Raw genomic sequence first — 25,313 nt, 5'->3', positions numbered from 1 at the left:
CATCGCCTTCCCGATAGACTCCGGCCAATCTGGAACTTAATTATCCTTGGTGGATGGCGAGCATATCCTCTTTCTTTTTTGATGCTTAACAGTGGGACGATTTGCATGGGCAATAATTTACGTGGTCATTTGGGGGACTAAATTTCCAATCCAATTTGCTTTATCTGCTCGTTTGTTCTCCTCTTTTGCAGTGTTTTGTTTAGGGACACGCTGAAGAGATACGGCCTGAATTGTTGCGGTTCGTGATTAATGTGGCCTATCAAAGTGTTAATTGAAGTGAAATTGGACTGTGCTGCTCGTGTTTGGATTATCTGTTTGCATAGAGTTGGTTTTTTAATTTAATCTTCTTTTAATTTGAGTCTGAAGCTCTCTGAAATCCATCTGTGTGATTACAATTAATCATACTTTTGTGCTTTATGTGTTAACAGAGCTTTTTATGACCTCTTCAGGGTTGGTATGATAAATCTTGCATTGTCGTTACATGGAATCTGGTTTAGTTATTTACTAATTTTTTGGCTTGTTAATTATGCTTTTAGCTACCAGTAAGGCTGCGTTTACACTGCAAGTCTTAATGCACAGATCTTGTCTTTTGACCATATCTGTTTTTTTCTGCCTGTTTACTGGTATATGATAATCTGTGTTTACATTAATCCCACCCAAAATTATTCTGTTGGTGATTGCTTTACTATGCGACATGGTTAACCCTCGGGTTTTGAATGGCCGTACTAAAATTATTTTATAATTCACGTCGGGTGGCCATGATTATTTGCCAACATGGATTCCGTGCTTCTGAATGTTTCTGTGTGTGCGCAATTTCTTAACTATAAAGTTTCCACCTCAATAAAAAAAGCTGTGAGTTTGTGTGACCGCATACAGGTACATCTGCTAATATGACATAATACAACATTAAAAAGCTATCTTTGTGGCCAAATTCTTGCAATTCTGATTTTTTTCTCAGAATTGCGTGATATAAACTCGCAATTGCGAGTTATATAAGGTCAGAACTGTGTGACAGGGTTGCCAGGTTTACACAACAAAACTCCCCAATTGCTACTCAAAAATAGCCCAATCACGTTTCGGGGGGTACCCTGGTAAAAATCACGTTCTGGGGGGTAAAATCCACGTTTTTGGTGGGGTTCCCCGGTAAAATTTGCATTCTAGGGGCTAAATATCATGTTATTTGGGGTCACTTCACGCGGCAACAGTGTTAAAGTAGCCCAATTCCGCGGGAAAACTGCGGACTTGGCAACATTGATGTGTGATATAAACTTGCAATTGTGAGTTATAAAGTCAGAATTGCATGATAGGGCTTCAACAAACGATTATTTTGATAATTGATTAATCTACCGATTATTATCGGTATTAATCATCGATTATTATACTGGTTAATCAGTATGCTTTGTTCGATTATTCCACTAGCAATTAGTTAAAATACTGAGCTATACTTTAACTAATAATTAAAACAAGGAAATCACTTCAGCTTTTGAAAGTGTATTTTTAATGAATTTGTTAAAAAAATACTGTTAAAATGACGTACTGTGTTTGGGAATTGTAGTACATTTTTAATAAGAGTAAAAATATGAATATGTAATATTGTGCAAAAATTTCTGAAAAATGCTCCTCTCTAGATTTCTTCTTTTTTTTTTTCTTTTTACTAACTATCGAGTTTATGGTCACTGAATGGCTTTCCTGAGGTAAATGTAACATTTTGTGACATATTTGTTTGCAAGCTGTTTTATTGTGGTCTTTCTGCGGTTGAAACTCTGATTAAGTGATTTGGATTCATTTCAGTAAATTGTACTGTATCTTTTAACATACTTTTTAATATTCATTCATGTTTATTTCGCGCTGTAATAGCAGAGAGGAAGATAATATGTTCACGTGCCGCTTGACCTGAGGCGTTACAGCGATCTGTCACTCCACATTAAAGAGCACCAAAACCACATGTATTGTTTGAATCCTGTAGTAAAATTGACAGAATTTAAAATTTAAAAGACTGTTTTATATCAAAAGTAACCTGATCTGTTTTATCTGTCAGTGCGCTGTCTGTCCTCTATGCTCTGCTATGTATCTTTCACTGCGTGAGAAAATGGACGTGTGGCGAACAGTGAGTTTGAATGAGAGTTGGTGGCCCTGCATGACAGCATTTTTTGTAGTTTTGCTAAACATTATGTTTTATGCTAAGTTAAACTCCCACATTTTACGGGTTCGACTTCGTTTGCACTATGGATGGAGGGCTGCATTACAGTATTGCGCTACAGCGCCCCACTGGTCAAACCGCGTTATTGCAGGCCCTTCAAATAGATCATATGAGATCATTCGTTGACTATTTGACAACAAAAATATTTGTCGACAATTTTTTATTGTTGACATTGTCGATAATGTCGACTAATCGTTTCAGCCCTATCGCGTGATATAAAGTTGCAATTGAGTCTCGCAATTCTGAGAAAAAAGTCAGTCTTTTTTCCCTCAGAATTGGACTTCATAACTCACAATTGTGAGTTTATATCTCAAAATTCTAAGAAAAGTCAGAATTGCGAGAAAAAAAGTAAATTGTGAGTTTATAGGCTATTTCGCAATTCTGACTTTATAACTTGCAATTGCGAGTTTATATCTCGCAATTCTGACTTTATATCACAAAATTCTGAGAAACAAAGTCAGAATTGCGAGATGTAAACTCGTGCCTGTGTAAACGCAACCTACTGTAAGTGTCTAGTACTCTTAAGGTGAGTTTACTCTTCGTAAAAGAATGTAAAGTTTAGTGAGCTCTGACACAAATTCTGCACTGTCCTAAAATCAGTGCAGAAAATGCAGGAAAAAGTAGATTCCGTCTGAGCCTTGTCGTGCAACTGGAAAAGTCACAGAAAAATCATGGATTTTACAAACATCCATGTCATTCTTCTTTTCATTTTTGTCCTTGAGATAATGCTGCACACCTACGAGACTGTTCCTGTTACTAAAAAATCCAGAGTCTGCTCAATATCCTCTCTCACCAATAACTGTGGAGTATAACACAGATGGTTCACAGGTAAAATTATCTCATCTGATCCTACTGGAGAGGCAGCATGTAATTATGAGGAAGCTTCCAGGCAGGTCTGTCCCTTCCCCCTTTTCCGCACAGGGGAGAGATAATTACTGGACCTGCTTTTCAAGGGCAAACAGTGAAGTACCGTCACCAGCGATTGAGCTCTACGCGTCTAGAGCGAGACAACACAGAGATATTCACCCGGAACTCCCGGTTCCCCCCGTCTGGTCCTCTGTTCTCATTAATCCACACATACACCATTTATCATCATTAGCATCTCACTCAAGAGCAGGGATCATCCTGTTCTAGGCTCTTCTCCGCCTCCTGAGCGGCGGTTTAACTCGCCGTTTCCTTTCCTGAAGGAAAAGTGAGGGTGATTGCCAGCTTTGAACATTTCATTCAACTAATCAATTTATGCAGTCTAAGGTCTGTATTGCATAAAAGTTCACAACTGCGAATAATAAAGTACATATTTCAAATAAAATTTACGTAACTTCATGCTTTTAACTCAAGGTTAATCGTGCCAGGCAAAGAGTGGCAATTTTTGCAGCACATTCTAAGCCTCATTTGCATATAAAAGAGGTGTGTTTGTGCTGAAAAGAATGACAGTGACTTAATTTATATACGGTATTTTTAGTTCTAAACCACTGAAAGGTTTATGCACGGAAATACAACACATCATTTCTTTTAAGTTTTATTTTTGGCATTTTTTATGCCTTTATTGGATAGGACAGTATAGAGAACAGACAGGAAAGCACATGGGTGGAGAAAAGGGAACAGGATCGGTAAAGTACCTCAAACCAAGAATCGAACTCAGGTTGCCGGCAGCGCTGCCCACGAGGCTATCGGCTCCAACAAAAGTTGATTTAGTTGATTTGTTTTATTTTAAAGTGATAGCTCACCCAAAAATGAACATTCTGTAATCATTTGTAGATAGATAGAACAAAGTTTCAACTGTTTTTGTCCATACAATGTAAGTCAGTGGGATCCAAAGTAGTTTTCTTCACATTGTCTTCAGAGCTAAAAAAAAATAAATTTCAAACTGAGTCATCCTCAGTGACCATGTCAGAAACACTGCATCAGAGCCTGGATGAAAGATTTCCAATTAAAAGAACATTTGATGGTTCTCAGGTGGGATGGTTTTGATAGGATGTTTCTAAAAATGGTTGTCTTTTATGCTCGGTTTGACTGCCAAATCCTGGCTCCGTGATCCATCACAATGTAATATATCTGCCCTAATCCAGCATAGGCTTTTTGTGTTGTTTCTGTAATCTTCTTCATAGAAAAACCATTAAAGCACTCAAAGCTCGTATGATTCCATAATTCAGTCTGTCCCACAAACTCTGCTGACAGCTAGAAATGCATCTATTTAGGGAACAAGAGGGAAGGAGAGAGAGAAAAGAGGAAGAGGAGGAAAAGAGAAAAGGATGGCAGTAATTTAAGTAAACTGTAGCACTTAATAAATGAATGGAAAGAGTTCATTCCAATAGAGGGCAAAGTAATTAGAGGAAGGTGATGTATTTTCACTAAACGATCCTTCTAATGTGAAGCAATGGGAGTGATGAGGTTTTGTGGGATGAAAAAAGGTGATTTTAATAATGCTTAAACTATTGAATGATGGCTATGTGGACCTGAGGGTGCTGATATATGATTTGAAACCTGTGTTTTATATTAGACTCTATACTTATGCCTTTGAATTATGTCTCAGGGAGCAGTTATACTGTGGCTCATACAAGGAAAATCAAGTTTCTTTTCAGACCTGAAAAACCTGCATGCAAAGCTGGAATTAAGTTAGCTCAGGCAAGACACAAAGCCCTTGGTTTCTCAAAAGTGCATTATGAAAAGAAATATGCTTGGCCCCAAATGTTCTAAATGTTTAAGGTAGCTCTAAGCGTTATTTTTATCATGCGGCTGAGCTGCTTGGACCAGCAGGTAAAGCAGGTTGAGCTTTTTAGAGGAAAAGAGTAATGCAAGAGTCTCTCTCAAGAGACAAAGAGACAGAGGTGAGGGCACTGCAAATGAGAGAAGATCATTATTCTGGGAGCGCAAAACACCACCATGGCTTTGCCTTCATGGTGTATATGTGTGTGCGTGTGTGTATATATATATATATATATATATGAAAATCCAATATGGTGTTTGAACTTAGCTTTGATTCCATCATTAAGAAAGTCCATTTAAAAGAAATGTCTAGCTTTTTATTAAGTATTTAATTTAACAGATGATGATGGCCATATATTAAAGTGATATGCAAATTGCTATAATCGTTAGATTAATGAATTGCTCATTCATTAAAGTCACTATAAAGCCTAATTGTAGTGAATGAGGAAACAACCTTGGACAGTATTTATCATATGGTGTAATGAGCTTCGAAGTACAGGAAAAAAATGTAATAAAACCAGTAGAATAGCACAAAGTGATGCTGCGAATGTTTTAGTGAAATCTAAGTTAATATTCCTGATTCAGTAACAACAACCACCAAACAGGTAAACTACATTGCCTTAGGAAATTCATTCTGGGTTTAGTTATGATATGATCATACAACTTTTCCTTGGTGAAAAATGCTGGTAATAAAAGTCTCAGATTTATATTGAAGAATTGAAGATTACATCCTTGCAAGAACAGACCATATTCAGAGCAACGCCGTGACGGGTATGAAGGCTGTGAGGGATAGACTTACCGTGTTTTCAATGTAAAAAGCTGTATAAAGCTCCTAGATTACTTATAATTTTCCACAGCTCATGTTTTCTGGGGTTTTTTGTCTACTGAAATTACTTTTGCAGTGTTTCATCAGCAGAACAATCCAAAAACACATTAAATAACAGTACAACCCACTGAAGAACACCCAGCAACCACATAGCAATCACTCTTTCCACAGGTTACGTTACACCAGTAGGTAACGACAAGTGACTTGTCGTTATGAGTGAGTTATTTGAATCATTCATTCATCTGATTTGTTCAAAAACGCTTAACAATTGTCTTTATGAATGAGTCATTGAATCATTTACTCAACCCATTTAAAAACACTGAGTCATTCAGGAACAAAACCATTACTGTGTGTTTCTCCGTTCTGCTGTGGCTTTGTCTGGAACTAGTTTCGTTGCTAATTCTAAAGTGACGTCTTTGAATTGGAGAATCTTTTGAAGCAAAGGCAGATCCCGAAAACATGGTTAGGAAATTTGTTTTTGGGAAATTCCTTTTCCTTATTTATATAATTGAGATTTAACTGTTGTCAAGATTGATAGATAGATAGACAGATAGATAGATGTTTATTGTCACTTTCTGTATAACTGAACAATGAGAAAAATTACGAGATTCGTAAACACCATTGTTAAAAATGACCTTGTATGACATGACACCTAAAAAAAAGTTGTTTTTAACACAAAATCTCCATTAATGGCTCCACCGCCCATGGATCAAACATCACTGAACGCCCTCAGATCTTATATTCAGTGCACTTATCTGCCGTGAAGTCATTACGGTTCTTGTTCTTGTAGCATTAGGGCTGATATGGCTTTTGTAATGACTCTCTTTCAATTAAACAAAGCACAAGAGCAGTGGGCTGAAAAAGTGATTGCTCTCACTTAAAAGCGATTTGCTTGGCATACATCATTATTAGTGGTCCATAAAAGTCATAGAGATTGAAATCACGGTCACGTCTGAACAAAAATAATATTTCCGATGGCTATAATTTATGTGATCTGGGTGTCATGATGGTTGTGTGGGGTTAATTAGCAACAGGGATGAGCCTTCAACTACACTCATCTAGGATGTGTAATTAAGTCTCTCGTTTAAGTGCAAACGACTGTTCAATCTCCTTTTAATCTTCAATCTCATATTCAGTGATTCACCAAAATTAAATCATATTTAATAAATACCTAGACGCTTTTAGACCTAAGAGGCATATGAAGTTACAAAAAGCATGTACATACCCAGATATATTTATGGGGAATTTATTCAGCCTGGGATTTTCGATGGGATTTTCAATGTTACATGGAGGCATCACAATAGCAGGCCTCATCTTTAAGAGAACATTCTGAATGATTCATAACCGCGCTCTTGACCCTGTACTTTTTCACTGACCCATTACAAAATCGTGCAGTCATTTATTGCTGCCAAAAATCTCCACACATACATATCAAAACACGGTCGGGCAATTACTCCCTCGTCAAGGGCTTCAGGCTGTTTAAAATGCTCTCTGTGCACCCCAAAAAACACACTGTGCTAGAAGAAGGGCTGAATGTATTACAAGAGGCCATTAAATATGTCTGGCTTCTCCTTTATCCCGCACACCAAGGACAGATCCAAAATCTTTGAGTAGGAACAGGATGATATTCCTGTCCTGAGCCCTGAGCGTGTCCTCCAGGTAGCCTGGACTTGACATTCTCTGTGCACTAAGCAACAGAATACCATCTGGATCATCGCCCACACAGACCCTTGGCCCTTCATTTCTGCCAATCAAAAGGGTCCCCTTCAGACCCATTCCATCAGTAGGTGGAGGAGCCACTCTACAATTTAGAGGAAAGGATTTCAGTTTTTCCTGAATGTAGGATATCGAGCACACATACTGTAGCATTGAAATTTCCGCTCCGCGCTCTAAGCATTCCATAATCGCTCCGCTCCGGGTTCACTATTTTCCGCTCCTCGCTCCCTCCCCGCTCCATCCTCTCTAATTCCTCGCTCCATGGAAAAAATGTGCCTAATTACCACTCTGCTGTTAATTTTGATTTTTTTTATATCACAAACATCTGTGCAGAAGACGCTGTGTAAAATAAATACACAGTAGCCTACTATGAGGAAAAAAACTTATTGGAACAGTAATATTAGCTCATACCTATACTATAGGTACCTATACTATTGTATAGGTACCTATACTATCGTTTAGCTCACTTTTAAAAAAATGCTGGATGAGCATAACAGCCTAATAAATTTCCAAAATGAAAAACATCACATTAAATTATTACCAAACGAAAAAAAAAGCAACTACAGTGCCATAGACATGTAGACGTAAGTACGTCTATGTATACTGTAGTGAGCTAAATGAAGGAACGCGCTTGTGATTTTAAAATGCAAACAACATGGTGAAGAGCGCAGGGTGTCGGGTGATGTGTTTTCTGAAGTTGAACTTAACACAGCGTTTTAAAACGCGGCGCGAGAAACTGAAGAAGCAGATGACATGCGGTCAAAGACGCCTGTTTAACGCATTATTCTATGTTTAGATGGAAAACGACATTTTCTCTTTATTTATTTATTTTTTTCACCACGAGGCTAGCTAGGGCGAACAAAGTGCAAGAATTTATATTAAAATCTATAATATTTGAGTGAATATTCAAAAGATCAGGGTAGCTACTCACCAATAGCAGATTAGTACAATACAAGAGAAGACAATATCTCTGTTGTTATCTTCTGAAATATTCTGAGATGTGTCTAAAGTCTGCGGTCGTTTGCTTCATATTTCATTGCTATCCAATATGATAGTTGTTGACGAGGCGCTTGATTCCTATTCCTACGCGCGCGCCGTACCTGAACGTGCAATGACTCCTCCCCCAGTAAAACCATTGTTTATATAAATTTACAACATTTATTAACCCTTATTTTATTTTTTGTTCACTTTGTTCAATGTAATATTTAAGAAAATCCATCTTTCTGTCAGTGGAGTTTAACTGTTCTTAACACATGAATTCATTCATGCTATTATGCAGTTGCATTATAGGCGGTTAAAGGGTTAGTTCACCCAAAAATGAAAATTCTGTCATTTATTACTCACGCTCATGCCGTTCCACACCCGTAAGACCTTCGTTAATCTTCGGAACACAAATTGAGATATTTTTGTTTAAATCCAATGGCTCCGTGAGGCCTAAATAGGGAGCAATGACATTTCCTCATTCAAGATCCATAAAGGTACTAAAAACATATTTAAATCAGTTCATGTGAGTACAGTGGTTCAATATTAATATTATAAAGCGACGTGAATATTTTTGGTGTGCCAAAAAAAACCAAAATAACGAATTATTTAGTGATGGCCGATTTCAAAACACTGCTTCAGGAAGCTTCGGAGCATAATGAATCAGCGTGTCGAATCCGCAGTTCGGAGCACCAAAGTCACGTGATTTCAGCAGTTTGGCGGTTTGACACGCGATCCGAATCATGATTAGACACACTGACTGGCTTCTGTGCTTTTACTCATGCGGCTGTTTACTTAATGCTTTCAGTATAATGTGAAATCATATGGTTCTTGTAGCATTAGGGATGATATGGCTTTTGTAATGACTCTCTTTCAATTAAACAAAGCACACAAGCAGTGGGCTGAAAAGGTGATTGCTCTCACTTAAAAGCGATTTGCTTGGCATACATCATTGTTTGTGGTCCATAAATGTCAGAGATTGAAATCACGGTCACGTCTGAACAAAAATAATATTTCCGATGGCTATAATTTATGTGATCTGGGTGTCATGATGGTTGTGTGGGGTTAATTAGCAACAGGGATGAGCCTTCAACTACACTCATCAAGTCTCACGTTTAAGTGCAAACGACTATTCAATCTCCTTTCAATTTCATATTCAGTGATTCTGCATGACCAAAATTAAATCATTTTTAATAAATACTTTTAACCTAGACACTTTTAGAGGCATTTGAAGTTACAAAAAGCATGTACATACCCAGATTTATAGGGAATTTATTCAGCCTGGGATTTTTGATGGGATTTTCAATGTTACAAGGAGGCATCACAATAGCAGGACTTGAAAAGGACATTCTGAATTATTCATAACCGCGCTCTTGACCCTGTACTTTTCAGTGACCTATTACAAAATTGTGTAGTCATTTATTGCTGCCAAAAATCTCCACACATACATATCAAAACACGATCGGGCAATTACTCTCTCGTCAAGGGCTTCGGGCTGTTTAAAATGCTCTCTGTGCACCACAAAACCATGACACACTGTGCTGGAAGGAGGGCAGTATGTATTACAAGAGCCCATTAAATATGTCCAACTTTTTCCCCTCACATAAACAGGGTCCAAAATCTTCAAGTAGGAAGAGGATGATTTTCTGGACTTGATTGTGTCCTACAGGAAGACTTGACATGGTCCGCGCCATAAAAAACAAATGCCATCTGGATCGACGGCCACACAGACCCTTCATTTCTGTCAATCCCCTTCAGAGGAGGAGATGTGCTTCAATTCAGGGGACGGAATTTCAGTTTTTGCAAAGGCAATATGGGAGAATTGTATTCAAAAATGTACAGCACATCAAGGGACTCAGCAGCCAGTGCGAGCTGGACGTTGAAATTGTCTCATGACACAGTTGATTACACACAAACTGTTTGTCAGCAATTTTTTGATGAGCTCGCCTACAAAGCTGTCAACTCCCCTGAGATGAAAAACATTGCTTTCTCTGAGAGGACAAAACCTTCATACCTTTTTTTGTAATAAAAGCATTATCTATTCATCATTTAAATAATAAGCAGAGCACTACACTAACGACAAAGATATTCAGTATGTTGGTCATTGCTTTGACAACAGTGAATGTGAATATTTTGAAATTATGAAAGCACACATTTTATAGTTTCAAAGGCGGTTGTAATGTTTGTGTGTAAGCATAAGTTTTAAGTAAACGCAATTCACACAAGAGTAAATAGCACCATTAGAACAAAGAAAAACAACTACATTCAAGAGTAAAGATTGCACTACGTAAGCAATGCTGCAGAAGTTTGTTTATATCCAACTTTGCTGGATGTGACAACACATGGATTGGGAAAATGATTTTTTTTTTTTTTTTTGACCTTTCAGGGCATTCAGGAGAAATGACACCCCCTTGTGGTCTGGAAAAATGCAGTAGCTAATCATGACTACTTTTTTGTTTTGCCAATAAAATGCAGGCAGACATTTTTAAATGCTTAAGCACAGAGCTCTGTGCAGGAAATCTTGCCCGGAGAACAACACAATTATATGCAACACTACCCACATTTCCTATTTTCACCAACTGTCATATTCACTTCCACACCTGTCCAATAAAATCAAGCTCTTCTGTTAGAGAAAACAATGAAAATGAAAACAAAAATCAAAGACACCTATTACTGGCAATACTGACAGACCGTCAGCGCTGTTTATTCTCATCGTGGCTTGTTCTAAAGTCAGCTAATCTGCTATATGCAGCTTCTGTTCTCAGATCCAGCGAACTGTTTGGTGTAATGGAAAGCACCATGGCAGCTCCTGTCTTAATTAGAGTTGGACTTGACGGCCCACTGTTTTCCAGCCCTTTTTTCTCCCACACAAACTCTTTTCAATTACATAAAATAAAGTCAGCTGTCTCGTCTGGAGGCACTGATCCAAATACAGCAGAACAACAACCTTGACCAGCCGAGACCCAAATGTTTCTGACTCACGCATGAACCATCAGAGACAACGCTCAGACAGTTCTCATATTCATTAAGTCTGTGTAGGTAAAGTTTGGGTATTAAGCTGGGGAAATTTGGCTGAAAGCCTGACAAGCTTTTACTGGTCAATAATATAACATGTTGGCTATTATAGCATAGCATAATACTTTGCTATACTATAGATTTAAAAAATAAAGGTTCTTTATTGTCATTTATGGTTCCACGAAGAAACTTTACCATCCATGGACCGTATGTAGCCACGCCCCTTTTCAGCGCAGCGCTCGTTGTCTTTTGACTTTCGGTTTGTATTTCCACAGCGATCTTATGTATTTATGAATGAACTGTTCGTTTTAAAATCCAAAATCTACCAACATTTGTTAAGACATCTGCTTTAAAAATTACAACGCTCATGATAACTTTTGTTAACTCTACAATATGTAAATCCACTTCACCAGCTAATTACTTTGACCCCGATGCCATAACATACAGAGCTACCGCAAAAACGGAAGTTCAAAGACAAAATTCTAAAGATGGCTGCGCGCACGTTTCTCTGGCGGTCTATCCGCTTGCTAAGTCGTTTCTGGGTCCAAACCTCGACTCGTTTCACTTGAGAATGCCATCTCGACGGCCGTTTATGAGCGCTATTTATTCATATTAAACATTTAACATTTTAAAAAGTTAAACATTTAAAATACTTACAGTGTATACAGTCTCCATTGCTCACAGCATCACAGACATTAATATTTTAACGATTTATAAAAGATGAATCACTGTCTGGCCATCTAGGATTTTGGTATGGAGATAAACGTTATGATTATAATTTTTTTGGTAGTATTACACCACATTGTGTGTGTATATTAGTTGTTTGTTGTTTTCTTGTGGTATGAGTAACCCGGAAGCAGTGCCGCGTGACGTCAGACTTAACAAGCGAATAGGTTCTTTAGTGGAAAAAGGTTCTTTAGATCATTACAATGTTCTAAAAATAGTTCCTTTAAGATCTGTTAAAGTCCCCCTGTGGTGAAAATCAAGTTTTTAATGTAGTTTATATGTCTATGTGGTGTTTTTAATATGCTTTAAGACAAACCATGTGCTAATTCATATGTCAACACCATTGCTGAGTATATTCTCCTTAAAACTGCAGTTAAAAAAGACAGTCTCAGACGCGCGGTTTGAAACTACCTTGTAACCAATCACGTCAACGTGCTGGCGGACTTTAGCATATCATTAACAGCAAACTAGCAGGGGAGTCTCGAGAGAAGCCAGGTTATCCCGGTATATTTTTCTGTTGATATGAAAAAGCAAGTAGATTTAGCAATATGGCGGGTGTATATTATGATGTTATGATGAACTATATGCCTTTCTCCACTGACGTTCCGAGTTGTTCAAAGCGTTTGTAAGGATACTGATTGTTAGAAAGCAGCTGTCTGACTCTGACATGGCGAACAGGAACATGGTTTGTGTAACATTAGCAACACATTATTAGCTGTTTGATAACATAGTCAAGCAAAAGGCTAATCATATTAATTACCGTTATGTGTCTGACGTTGTAAAGAGTGATACTATTGTGCAGCGTTTACATCAGTAAGTTGACCGAGTGGATCTCTGAGCTGGCGTGAGCGAGTGGAGGCGGGGCTAATTTGCATATTTATTGATCCGCGTATAAAAAATGAGGCAAGGGTGTAGAGTTACATTCAAGCTATTTTAAGGCATGAAGACTTTTTTTTTCACAGGAAAAAACGTTTAAGTATGTCATTTTGGTGATCAAAGATGAGTTTTAGGGGATAAAATTATTCAATACAGTGGGACTATAACTGAAAGATTCTTCCCAAAATGGCATCATTGTGAAAACCCTCTTTTGGAGCCGTTATTATTAAAAGGATAGAATGTGATAAGAAATTATGAACAAATAAAACATTTAACTTTGGGCCTTCCTGCTAGTCCATTAAACCAAGCCAGAGTGTTAGAGGTCTTTCAGAGTTTGTCGTAAGTCTATTCTGGTTTCGCTTCGTCTGCCTCTTGCACAGTACAATCGCATATTGAAATCACGTTTCATGCTTTGGGTTTCCTCATTTCTCTGGACACGGCTGTCATAGAGGATCCGTAAATTCAGAGCACTAGAAAATAACTGCCGAATCGTTGATGCAGTGCAGTGTTCGGTGGACAGAGCGGGGAGGATCATTTGCGTTTGAAAGCTTATTACCAGCTCTCAGCAGGGTGGATAAAGGGGACTCACACCCATCTTCACCCCAGTACTGCACACTTTATGCCTTGCCGATATGCAGGCCGACGTTTTCAAATGCTTGAGTACACACACTGATTGAAATTGGGGTTGCATTGAGCACACAAAGATAAAACTGATTTTGCAAAAAGCCAACCATAATCTCACATTTGGCAGCTTCTGGGATTGCAAGACGCTGAACTGGGGGAAAAGCCCCATTTCAAATGCCAATTTCTGGCTTCAGGTGAGAGGATAAAAAGGGAAAAACACAGCAGATGAGGAATGGAGGAGTGCAAATTGGAAGTGAAGAATGGAGGAGTGCAGATTTTTTGGTCCAAATGAACTCTAAATTTTTGTCAAGTTTTACATTGTAAGTAGACATTAAATGAGTCATTTTTTGATGATGTCCAATTTGAAATGAACCAGGTACTGTAATGTGTATTGTATATTACTGAAGAGCATCTGAACAACCTTTTTATCAAGTGTAATTTGTCAACAAAACCAAAGTAACCGAAATAATTTGGCTAGAAGGTAAATATTTTATTCAGTCATTGCTTGTCCTTCACCTGATCAGCCTGAATGTAGCCAATTATTTTTGAAGGTTTATTTGTTTGTGATCTTTTGTGATAAAGAAATGTGAACGTAATTCTAATGAGAAATTTTAATTTGCATCTCAAACAACTGAACCAAGTCCACGACCTATTTTTTTTCTTTTTCGATAATCTGTAATAATACAGAAGAAAAGGTTCTTTCCGCTACTTTGATTTCATTGCAACTTCAAGTGTTTATATATTAAATCAAAATTATATTGCATTGTGAACCACATATCAAACCAAATCATGAGACAAATATATTGCACCATCTCTGGCTTTGTGTGAATAACACAGTTTCCCTCCTTTGTAAAAAGCGCTATATAAATAAAGGTGACTTGACTTGACTTTGCAGCTCTCAAATCTTAATAATGTTCATACACTCAAACGTGGCGTAGATGCTCTGCACCATCAGATTTGCCAAATAATAACACAAAATTAGATTTTTAAGCTACGGCGAGAGCAAGAGTTTCAGCATGTAACAATGTGAATTTTGGTCTATTCCTCACAGAAAGCTATAACATAGCTTCAGAAGACTTACAATAAGCGCATGAGTCATATGGATTACTGTTCCAGAACGTTTGTTGTACTTTTTCTAATTTTTGCAACTTGATAGTTCCCATTCACTTTCATTGTATGGACAAGAACACACTGCTTCGTTTTCAATTGAAAAAAGGCAGGTTTGGAACAATATAAGGGTGAAAAAAGGAATTTATTTTGGGGTGCTGCCCTACGAATAGCTATCAGCGAAAGGCTTATTCAAACAAAACAAGCACTAATAGTTAAAACCAACATAGGATCATATGGAGGAAAAAACGTAATTATCTATGTATAAATTGATGTGTGAGGAAGTTACACACCCTAACAATGTGGAAAAACACTATTTTTCTACACATGCTGTGCCATTAAATAATTATTTTTAGCACTTCAGTCACTCTGTACTGAAATCCACCAGCTGGCCATGTCTGTCCTCACATATTCCTTAAAAAATAATATATATATATATATATAAATGAATTAAGTAAATATGAAAATTGTAAAACTGTAAAACTATCTTATGCAATAGTTTATAATCAAATCCAAAGTAGTAGGCTATCTAAGAGATGAAGATTGTGAAGATCAGAGAAAGATGGGCCCAAAGGAAGTCAGATATTTGCAGAATGAAAAGAGAGACTAGAAGCCCAGAGTCTTCTGAAACTAAACATTTTATATGCTGTGCTTACATAACAGAAAGGGACTAGGGAAAGTATCTATTAAAATTCTTCGTAGGCCTACTTCTTTTGCAACAATTTAAGGGTGCAGATATGATTATATCACCATGTTCTTGTAATATAGCAGATCTTGCATTATCTCATGTCTGCAGAGACGAAATACATCTTGCAACATGGTACATCTTGCAATCAAGTTTGAAGGAAAAATACACTCAAAGAAATCCATAACATGTAAAGGCAAAATCATGTAACAGAAAGGCATAAAAAGGATCTAGAATTCATAGAGAAAAATTAATAAGATTCACAACAACAACAAAAAATTATAAAAAAAATAAAAGACATTACTCAATCATTACTCAAGACATATACATATAAATGAAATTTCTAGATGCCACCAGTTTACCTCATCCAAACTAACTCCATGTTCAAAGGCTTTAGCATCGAGCACAGACATGTTCTGAGGGAGGACGCGTATAGTGAACCAAATCTGCCTCCCCCCGTGCTGTTTTTTTTCCCCTCCTCAGCCTTTGTCAACTGTGGTTTTGAGGGAAGGGGATGAATATTCGCATAGGGCTGTCTACGTTTTACTTAATCTGGGACCGACTGGCAGTCACACCTCTCTTCAGTCTTCTCCTCACGACGAAATATCCGTCCGGTGTTTCGCGTTTAGTCACAGAGAGATGTCTGAGGATGCGCATCAATACCTTATTCATCCGTTGTCTCTCCACGGAGCCCGTCTTTGAATGTTTTACCCAGAGCATGAATGGAGCTGCTTGAGGATATACGACCTTTTCATCGGTTTTAAGGAAGCAAGGAACCCCTCGACATCTGAACACATGAATTAAAGCGATGAAACGTCTATGACGGGCGTTACGGGACGAGTACGCAAAGCCATCGCGGCATATGGTGATTTTTTTTCTTTTGTTTAAATTTTCGTCATGTTCTCGTACAGCTTTATATGAGGCAAGTATATCGAAGTATTTATTTCACGATATTTTCTAGCGTAGTTGGATATCTGAAATATTCGCGCTGGAATAAGGGATAAGTTGGTCACCGTTTTACATAGTCGACAGTCAGATCCGATCTGCTATTTTTTTATTTCCAACTGAATACCGAGTTGTGTTGCACTGCGGTAAATCAGAACTCGACGCGCGCTGTCGTCGACGGCTGCCTTTCAAACCTATCATAATAAGCATGCATATGGCATTGTGAGGGGCTGCAATTAATGCATCTCTCTACAGGTGCCTGAACTGGTGCCAGTTTCTGAAAAGAACTGATTTTGTAACCTGCATGCATTCTAGATGCTGGTTTGCTGAAGCTTTGCTGATTTCCCCAAGGGAAAAACAAAATACCTCAGGCTTGTGTAAAAGCCTGTAGGAAGCCGTTTAGTTGTAGGAGTTTGGCTGCATTAAAACGTGAAGAACTTTATCAAAGTGTCATATTGCAATAAACGACTGCTTAAGGCTTGCATTGTGAAGCGTAGAGTAGAATGTAATATAATATATTTTGAAGGTACATTTGTCTTTGACTGCTTGAAATTAAGGTTTAGCAAGGAGCCTCTCAAGTTTAGATTTAAAGTTGTTTTTGTGCTTTTGATATTGACGTATAAATCTCAATGTTTGAAGTTTGTTATTTCAGACCAACAAACTGTATTTAAATGTTATATATTTTTCTGCCTTACTTTCTGTTTGTTTTTGAACTCACTGCAAGGTCTTTTTTTTTTCCAGCTGCATCTTTGTCGGTAGGATCAAATCGGACTGCATCATCTAAATGAAGTTACCCAGCCATGCAATGTTCTTGGAAGGCTGTGATTCTGCTTGCATTGGTGTCCATAGCGATCCAATACACAGCAATCAGGACTTTCACAGCTAAGCCTTTTCATATGTGTCCTGTTCCTAACCCTTTGAACTGTGGCTTGGGACAGGACGTGGAGTCCTTCGATCGGATGTGTGATGAGTACCCGTATTTTAATTACAATTCCTCCAGGAAGACTCACATCCTCATCTTGGCGACCACCCGTAGCGGCTCCTCTTTCGTTGGACAGTTGTTCAACCAGCACTCAGATGTGTTTTATCTTTTTGAACCACTCTATCATGTCCAAACGACCTTAATCCCTCACCTTTCTCCCAGCAGATATGCTGTTGAGCGCAGAGTGATGCTGGGAGCCAGTCGTGACCTTCTTAGAAGCTTGTACAACTGCGACTTGTATTTCTTAGAGAGTTACATCAAACCGCAGCCGGCAAACCATACCACGGATAAAGTCTTTCGACGAGGAGCCAGCAAAGCCCTCTGCTCTATGCCGGTCTGTGATGCCTTCAGCCCCAATGATGGTAATATAGAAGAGGGGGATTGTGTTCGAAAGTGTGCCTCCCTTAACTTGACCCTAGCTACCGAATCGTGTCGGGAAAGACGCCACGTGGCCATTAAAACAGTGCGTATTCCAGAGGTCAACGATCTTAAGGCACTGATTGAGGACCCTCGGCTTAATCTGAAAGTTATTCAGCTGGTGAGGGACCCGCGTGGAATATTATCTTCGAGGATTGAAACCTTTCGGGACACATACCGCCTATGGCGGATCTGGAGAGCCACAGGCCGTAAACCCTACAACTTGGATTTGACTCAGCTCACAACAGTGTGCGACGACTTTCTGAACTCAGTGTCCACAGGCTTAAGCCGGCCGCCGTGGCTTCGAGGACGGTACATGCTGGTGAGATACGAGGACCTAGCCAGGAATCCGCTCCAAAAAACCAAGGAGGTTTATGAATTCCTTGGTCTTTCTTTGGAAAAAAGTGTGGTGGACTGGATACATAACAACACAAGAGGCAATAACGACGTGTCAGCAAAGCATAAGTACGGCACATTGAGGGACTCGGCGGCCAACGCAGAGAGCTGGAGGTTGAAATTGTCTCATGACATAGTTGATTACACACAAACTGTTTGTCAGCACATTTTAGATGAGCTCGGCTACAAAGCTGTCAACTCCCCCGAGGAGCTGAAAAACATGTCGCTCTCTCTCATTGAGGACAAAACCTTCATACCTTTTTTGTAACAAAGGTAATCATGTGCACGCACAACTATTTTTCTACATTTATATTCTTGCCTTAATGTGATTGACATTTGCACTATGAACCTTTTTTACTTCGGAGACTCCCTCGCAGTCACCCTATGATTTTCTGAACAGCACAAGAACCAAAACACTTAGCTGTAAAGAGATCTCAACTTCACCTTGATTGCAGCAATTGCATTGAGATAGTAATGTTCATTATTTATATATTAGAGCAGAGCACCACACTATTGACAAAGAAATTCTGTATGCTGGTCATTGCTTTGACAACAGTGAATGTGAAGATTTTGTTGGTCAAAGAACCCAGACTATTCTCAAGAAAAACTTTCTTTAATGTGGGACTTAAATGCTGTCATGTATAATAACAGCCGTGCAATAAAATTGTGAATGTCACAGTCAGACTATTTCTCAGGTTGTTTCTCAGTGTAAAGTCTTGTCTGCCACAGAGTTTTTGGGGTTTAAGCTTGTGTTTGGTTTGCTTTTAGAATGCATAATGCATTGGTGCTGTATCCGGGTAAAAAAAAAAAAAAAAAAGATAATCTAAAGCAAAATAATGCACTTCAGTTTGCTTGCTTTAGGTGGTTAATATGACTTACAAATATATTGTAAAAAAAACAATTATTGCTGTTACATCACAATGATATGAAGGTTTTTGTTATATTTTGCTAAATGCCATGATACTACTTCAGAAAACTCCAATGCAATCCAAGTTTTTAGAGTTTACAGTTTGGTAGTTTAATGTAATTTAGAGATTTTCATATGTAATGCATGAAATGATTCATTCTTTAGTGGCTGTCCTCATTATCATATCACTAATTTCCATTGATTCAGTGCATATAGATTTGTATTTAGTGTCCATGGAAAAAATGTTTGGCTCAATGTATGTGAAAGAGACTTTTGCTATTTTTGAAACCTTAATAAATGTAGAGAAGCATAAATAAGATGTAATCACTTGCGAAACCACTTTTTTCATTTATAGATGAACAGCTTATTTGTTGTTGCTCAGCTTTTTCAACTTAAAAGACAGTTGTGTACATGACTCTTGCTTGGTTGTCACAATGACCTTAATTTGTTTTAATCCTTCATGGATTTTACGTAATCTAGATAATCTGGATTCACATTCAGGTTATTAAACCAGAAGTATTTTTTAAATCTCATGATTGTCTCAATTGCTAACCCTCGTTCAGTTATAATGGGGAATATTAATGTTCAATCTCCAATTTTAGATTTATGTCAGCAGCATTAGAGAGTATGAGGAGTGTGTGAGGACGAATTATCTTTCATTCCACGAGACTGTCATCAGATATTCATGCTCCACATTCATGTACCATAGACATTAAAGGGTTAGTTCACCCAAAAATGAAAATTCTGTCATTAATTACTCACCCTCATGTCATTCCACACCCGTAAGACCTTTGTTCATCTTCAGAACACAAATTAAGATATTTTTGATAAAATCCGATGGCTCAGTGAGGCCTCCATTGACAACAAGATGATTAACACCTTCAAATGCCCAGAAAGCTACTAATGACATATTTAAAACAGTTCATGTGACTACAGTGGTTCAACCTTAATGTTATGAAGCGACGAGAATACTTTTTGTGCGCCAAAAAAACAAAATAACGACTTTATTCAACAATATCTAGTGATGGGTGATTCGAAGCTTTATGAATCTTTTGTTTCGAATCAGTGTTTCGGAGCGCGTATCAAACTTCCAAAGTCAGTACACGTGGTACGTGACTTTGGTACACGTGACTTTGGCAGTTTGATACAGGCTCTGAACCACTGATTTGAAACAAAAGATTCGTAAAGCTTCGAAGCTTCATGAAGCAGTGTTTTGAAATGGCCCATCACTAGATATTGTTGAATAAAGTCGTTATTTTGTTTTTTTGACGCACAAAAAGTATTCTCGTCACATTATAACATTAAGGTTGAACCACTGTAGTCACATGAACTGTTTTAAATGTCTTTAGTACCTTTCTGGGCTATCTTGCGGACAATGGAGGCCTCACTGAGCCATCAGATTTTATCAAAAATATCTTTATTTGTTTTCTGAAGATGAACGAAGGTCTTACAGGTGTGGAACGACATGAGGGTGAGTAATTAATGACAGAATTTTCATTTTTGGGTGAACTAACTCTTTAATGTCATACAAGGTACCATTGTCAGACTAGACAATGGTACCTTTTATGACATTAAAGGGTTAGTTCACCCAAAAATGAATTTTTTTTTTCTCATCTTTTAAGACATCCATGAGAAATGGCCCCCCCTTGTGGTCTGAAAAAAATTGCTAATCATGTATACTTTGGTAATTGGGCTGCAATGTCAAGTCAAGCCACTTTTGTCATTCTCTGCAGCTAGTATACATAAGACTGATGAAGACTACAGTAAACAGCACATTGCAGGACAATACAGCCTATAAAAGAATACACAATACACTCTCAACTGCAAGTGAGGCGATGCTCATTAAGCTCATATAACAAAGCTTCTGTGTTCAAAGTACTTAACTTATGTATTCAAGTGGAGACACTTCAGGAACTAAAGATTGTGCACTAAAGTTGTACCTTAAAATGGAGGAAGCACTAGTTAATCAACCTTAATGTTTACAAAGCAGTTGAAAAGAATGAACCCGTACAGTAGTGCGATTATCAATTATGTAAGCTTTAAATAATATCATGGAAATTATGTGTGTAAGCTTAGCTCTGCTGCACAGTTTAGTTTGGATAATTACTGCTCCCAAGCCAGTAATATCTAGTAATGCCAGAAATATAGCCATAATGGCTATATTTCACGTTAAGTTGAAGCCATAACCTTGTTGTTAGTGCATGGGCTCTGACACATAGATCTGTGGTGCTAATGCAGGGAATATTAGTTCCAATCTTTTGTGTCATTTTCCCTCATCATTTCCAGTCATCTCTGTCAATAAAAGAGAAAAAATAAAATAAAAAAGTCCCATTTCAATGTGGCATTTGTAATTCATTTAAATTTGAGAATTTTTAAGGCACTTACACATACACACTTTCTTGGCAGATGCCTTATGTTGTGACATGAGGTTTGTAAGTAGCACAATTTTCTATTCACATTTAAGCCATTTGTTTGGTGAACTTTTAACTTTTTTCCATCAAACTTACAAAAGTGCACTAGTAATTGGCTCTGTGAGCCATCTTACATGATCCTTTGCCAAAAAAGCCACCAATAATTTGGCAGCACCAGTAGACAGATCAGCTAAAAATATGCTAGCTAGAAACTAAAGTTTTAAAACAAGGGTGTTTTAGGGCTACTTAAAAGCAGATACTCTTGTGTAAATTACCCACTTAAATTTGTCTGTACTATGCTGAGGAAGCTATTTTTCTCAACACATACAGTGATTAGAGAGCGAATTCATAAGAGAAAGGGAGGGCCCCAGAGATGTCCAATGGTACGACTTCCAGCCCACAACAGAGGTCTCTTGCCCCCAAATGTCAAGAAGCAGATTCTGGCGTTCTGAGATTATATACATGAACAGCAGCAGATGCTTTGTTGAACTTAAAGCGCTCTTCAGAGGATAGCGATTTATCATGCTCCTCACTGAACGTTCATTTAAACCACTTATTGTGATTAAGAAAACAATTGAAATCTCTTATTGTGATTAAGAGACTCCAGGATGCAAATATCTTTAGGAACATTGTGTACTGAATCAAAGTCATTGCTTTCTACAGTTATTTGGACCCATTACATAATTGCTGTATTTAGTACATTATACAGTTTGAAAATATCTATCAGAAATTCCACTATTTAATATATATTTTATTCTATATTTATTTTATTAATACATTTTTATATTAGATTTTTTTTTTTTTTTTTTTTTTTAAAGAAAACTAAGGCTGTGTTAGGACAAATAATATTTTTTTTGCATTGTGACATGATTTTTATGACAAATAAGACCCCCCCCCCCCCAACCCAACCCAACCCAAAATCGTGATTCACAATGATTTTATTATTATTATTAAAAAAAAAACAACAACAACAACAAAAAAACAATTTCTTCCCTGTTGAAAAAAACAGCTGGTATGTTTTGAAGCATGGAAGCTGGTTTGAACTGGTTTATGCTGGTCCTTAACTGGTTATGAGCTGGTTTAAGCTGGCCAAGTGCTGGTCCTAAGCTGAGCTGGAGCTAGTTGCTAAGGACCAGCACTTGACCAGCTTAAACCAGCTCATGACCAGCAAAGGACCAGCATAAACCAGCTCAAACCAGCTTCCATGCTTCAAAACATACCTAACCAGCATATGCTTTTTTTTTCTTTTTTTTTCAACAGGGTTGTAATGCAAGAAATGTTATTTTGAAATAGCCTACTATTTCAAATATAAGGTAGCTTATAAAATGATAGTATTTATTGCCTTTAATGAATCCTGAATATATATATATATATATATATATATATATATATATATATTTATTTATTTGTTTGGGCTCAATAAACATTATTCACAGCAGCGCCATCTTTGATTTTTAACGGGAATGAAAGTGAGGCTGTGAGGGATAGACATCTCTTCAGTGGGTTGTACTGTTATTTAGTGTTTTTTTGTTTTTTTTGGATTGTTCTGTTGACGAAGAGAGCTGTGGAAAATTAGGAGCTTTATACAGATTTTCTACAGCGGAAGCCATTGAAAACACGCCAAGTCTATCCCTCACAGCCTCGCTTTCATACCTGTCATGGCGCTGCTCTGAATAAGGTCTTTAATAATGATAAATAAAAGCTAAGTTAATTTATCAGAAACCAGACTAATAACATTTCACTGTGGGCGGGTTATTGCTAACAAGTAAGCCTACCCTTGCTATGTTTTAGGAATATCATTTACTGCGCTCAATTTTATAGCCTATATGCCGCGGCCTTATTAATGAGACAATAAGTGAGGGGTAGAATTGTAAGATTCCACAGTTCTCTATCTACATAATAATTCACAGTTCTGAATTCAAATTATTTCAAGGGTGATTCAGTGTCTGAATATCTGGCATAGCCTACTCTTTTCCCGCCTTCCCTGTTGTTGGTAATCTACACCTAAGATGTTATTTTCGAACTTTTGTAAGCTACTGATATATGTCATTAGAAAAAAAGTCTTACCTCAGAAAACCAGTCAGCTTTTCTGTGTGCGCTCGTCAGTTTAACGGTTTTTTTTCTTTTCACGAGTGAGAAATGACTCGTGAGCCCATTCATTTTTAATTCATACAACAAAGTTGAAATTATATGAATAAGCAGTTTATTTAAGCGAAATGTTTGGCAGCTATAATTCTCTTGTTGCCCCAGGTTTACAACTGTTTGTAATTTGTTTCGTTGTAATAATACGCGCTGTTTTTTTCCTGTGAATCGATTCTTTCAAACAGCTAGTAGAACTTTGTTTCACAGCGGTTCTTTTACGTCATCATCACGTAATAGGTTGTTTGCACATGACGTCATTGCTGCAGCGCGAAATGCGGCTGGAGGGCAAGGAGTGATTTCTCTATCGCAAGCTCAAAATTCTTATGTTTTGCATCGGGTTGCTCATATCTATCAAACCGAGAAACCACAATGAGCTTTTATCGTTTACGTAACTTATATCGTTTTTTAACTTTAAAAATTGTCACCTTTTATAGCGTTTTGCGTCTGCTGATACTGAAATGAATATGGATACCTGCTTACCTTTTTTTGGCAGCACCAGTTAAATTTTTGACTTGGTTAAATATTCACATTCTTCATGGTATCGTTTGCAGGGAAGAGAAGACATTTTATCTTATTGCATGATCATTTGGTGTTTTCACTGAAGTTTTGTAGAATTCCGTTTACAATGTTGATCTGGTTACCGTGAAAACAGTGTCACGCGCTGCTGCTTCAGCCATCATATGGTGGAAAATGTCCAAATAAAAAAAAATGGTTCAACAAGCTGACAGAAGTCGATCCATTTCTTTGTTGGAAGGGTGTAAATGTAACTGTAGTTTTAACGTTTTCTTTGTAAATATTCACTTTCCCATATGACCACGGAGGAGAATCGGAGGGGCATTCAGCAGACAGACACCCTTTTTTACAGTCTATGACAGACACCGACACACTGTATTTATTTTTTTTTTTTGTATTTATTTCAACAAATGACAACCAAAATCAAACCTATAGAACAGTTTTGAAGCGGCTACGTGCAAATTATACTCACATTCACAAGCCGAGTGAGAGTCATACTCGCAAATGTAATGTTAATTATTAAACCAAAACAAAATACAACACTTAAAAAAAAAAACACTCAGCAATGTGATTATTTTATTGAGTGATAGGGAGTGGGTTCAATCAGTGACATTATTAGATTTGATATACGGCGTATCCCCGTCACCTCTTCAACCTGCTTCCCCCTTAGTGTGTTTTTACCATAGACTGTAAAAAGGTTTTTACACGTAGAAAAGGCGAAAATTGTATTACACCGTTCAGTTTTTTCCCTGAACGATGATGTGAGCTCCTGTTGCAATTCTCGATTCCGCATAAATGACCTACGATGGCGACATTTTTCACAATTACGACAGAAAATCAAAAATACTGCCCTAACTTCACTAGCAGAAAGGCAGTGCAATATAAACAAACCAGACTAAAACTGAACATGGCGTGACGGCAGCTTCACATTCTCTATATCTACCTCCCCGATGGCAGTCAAGTCTTTCAATTCAGAAGAAAAATCGCTTTTTTCAAGGCAGCATAGATGTTTGCTTTGCTGCCTTTGATATCCCACAATCCTGTGCTTTCTGTGACAGTTGAGCTAGAAAAATAAAGATGGCGTCCGAAAGTTGCGTTTGCTGGCCAGTTTGTGAGTAAATGTAAATTTTTGACCTAC

The 25,313-nt window shown here is 37.6% G+C and overlaps 1 protein-coding gene across 2 annotated transcripts; it reads left to right on the top strand.

Moving 5' to 3' along the window:
* The first annotated feature begins 15,424 nt into the window (after positions 1-15,424).
* On the top strand, positions 15,425-19,433 carry chst1 (carbohydrate (keratan sulfate Gal-6) sulfotransferase 1). 2 transcript variants are annotated; one of them, XM_051885046.1, is made up of 2 exons: positions 15,425-16,327; positions 17,149-19,433. In XM_051885046.1, exon 2 carries the CDS (start codon positions 17,208-17,210, stop codon positions 18,468-18,470), a length of 1,263 nt encoding a protein of 420 aa, XP_051741006.1. In that variant the 5' UTR covers positions 15,425-16,327; positions 17,149-17,207; the 3' UTR covers positions 18,471-19,433. The 2 variants fall into 2 exon arrangements, with proteins under 2 accessions (XP_051741006.1, XP_051741005.1); XM_051885045.1 differs by having other exon boundaries at positions 15,425-16,384.
* Positions 19,434-25,313: the final 5,880 nt, after the last annotated feature.

Source organism: Ctenopharyngodon idella, chromosome 24 (assembly GCF_019924925.1).
Source record: "Ctenopharyngodon idella isolate HZGC_01 chromosome 24, HZGC01, whole genome shotgun sequence".
Taxonomy (NCBI): domain Eukaryota; kingdom Metazoa; phylum Chordata; class Actinopteri; order Cypriniformes; family Xenocyprididae; genus Ctenopharyngodon; species Ctenopharyngodon idella.
This window is presented reverse-complemented; position numbering and strand designations above follow the sequence as displayed.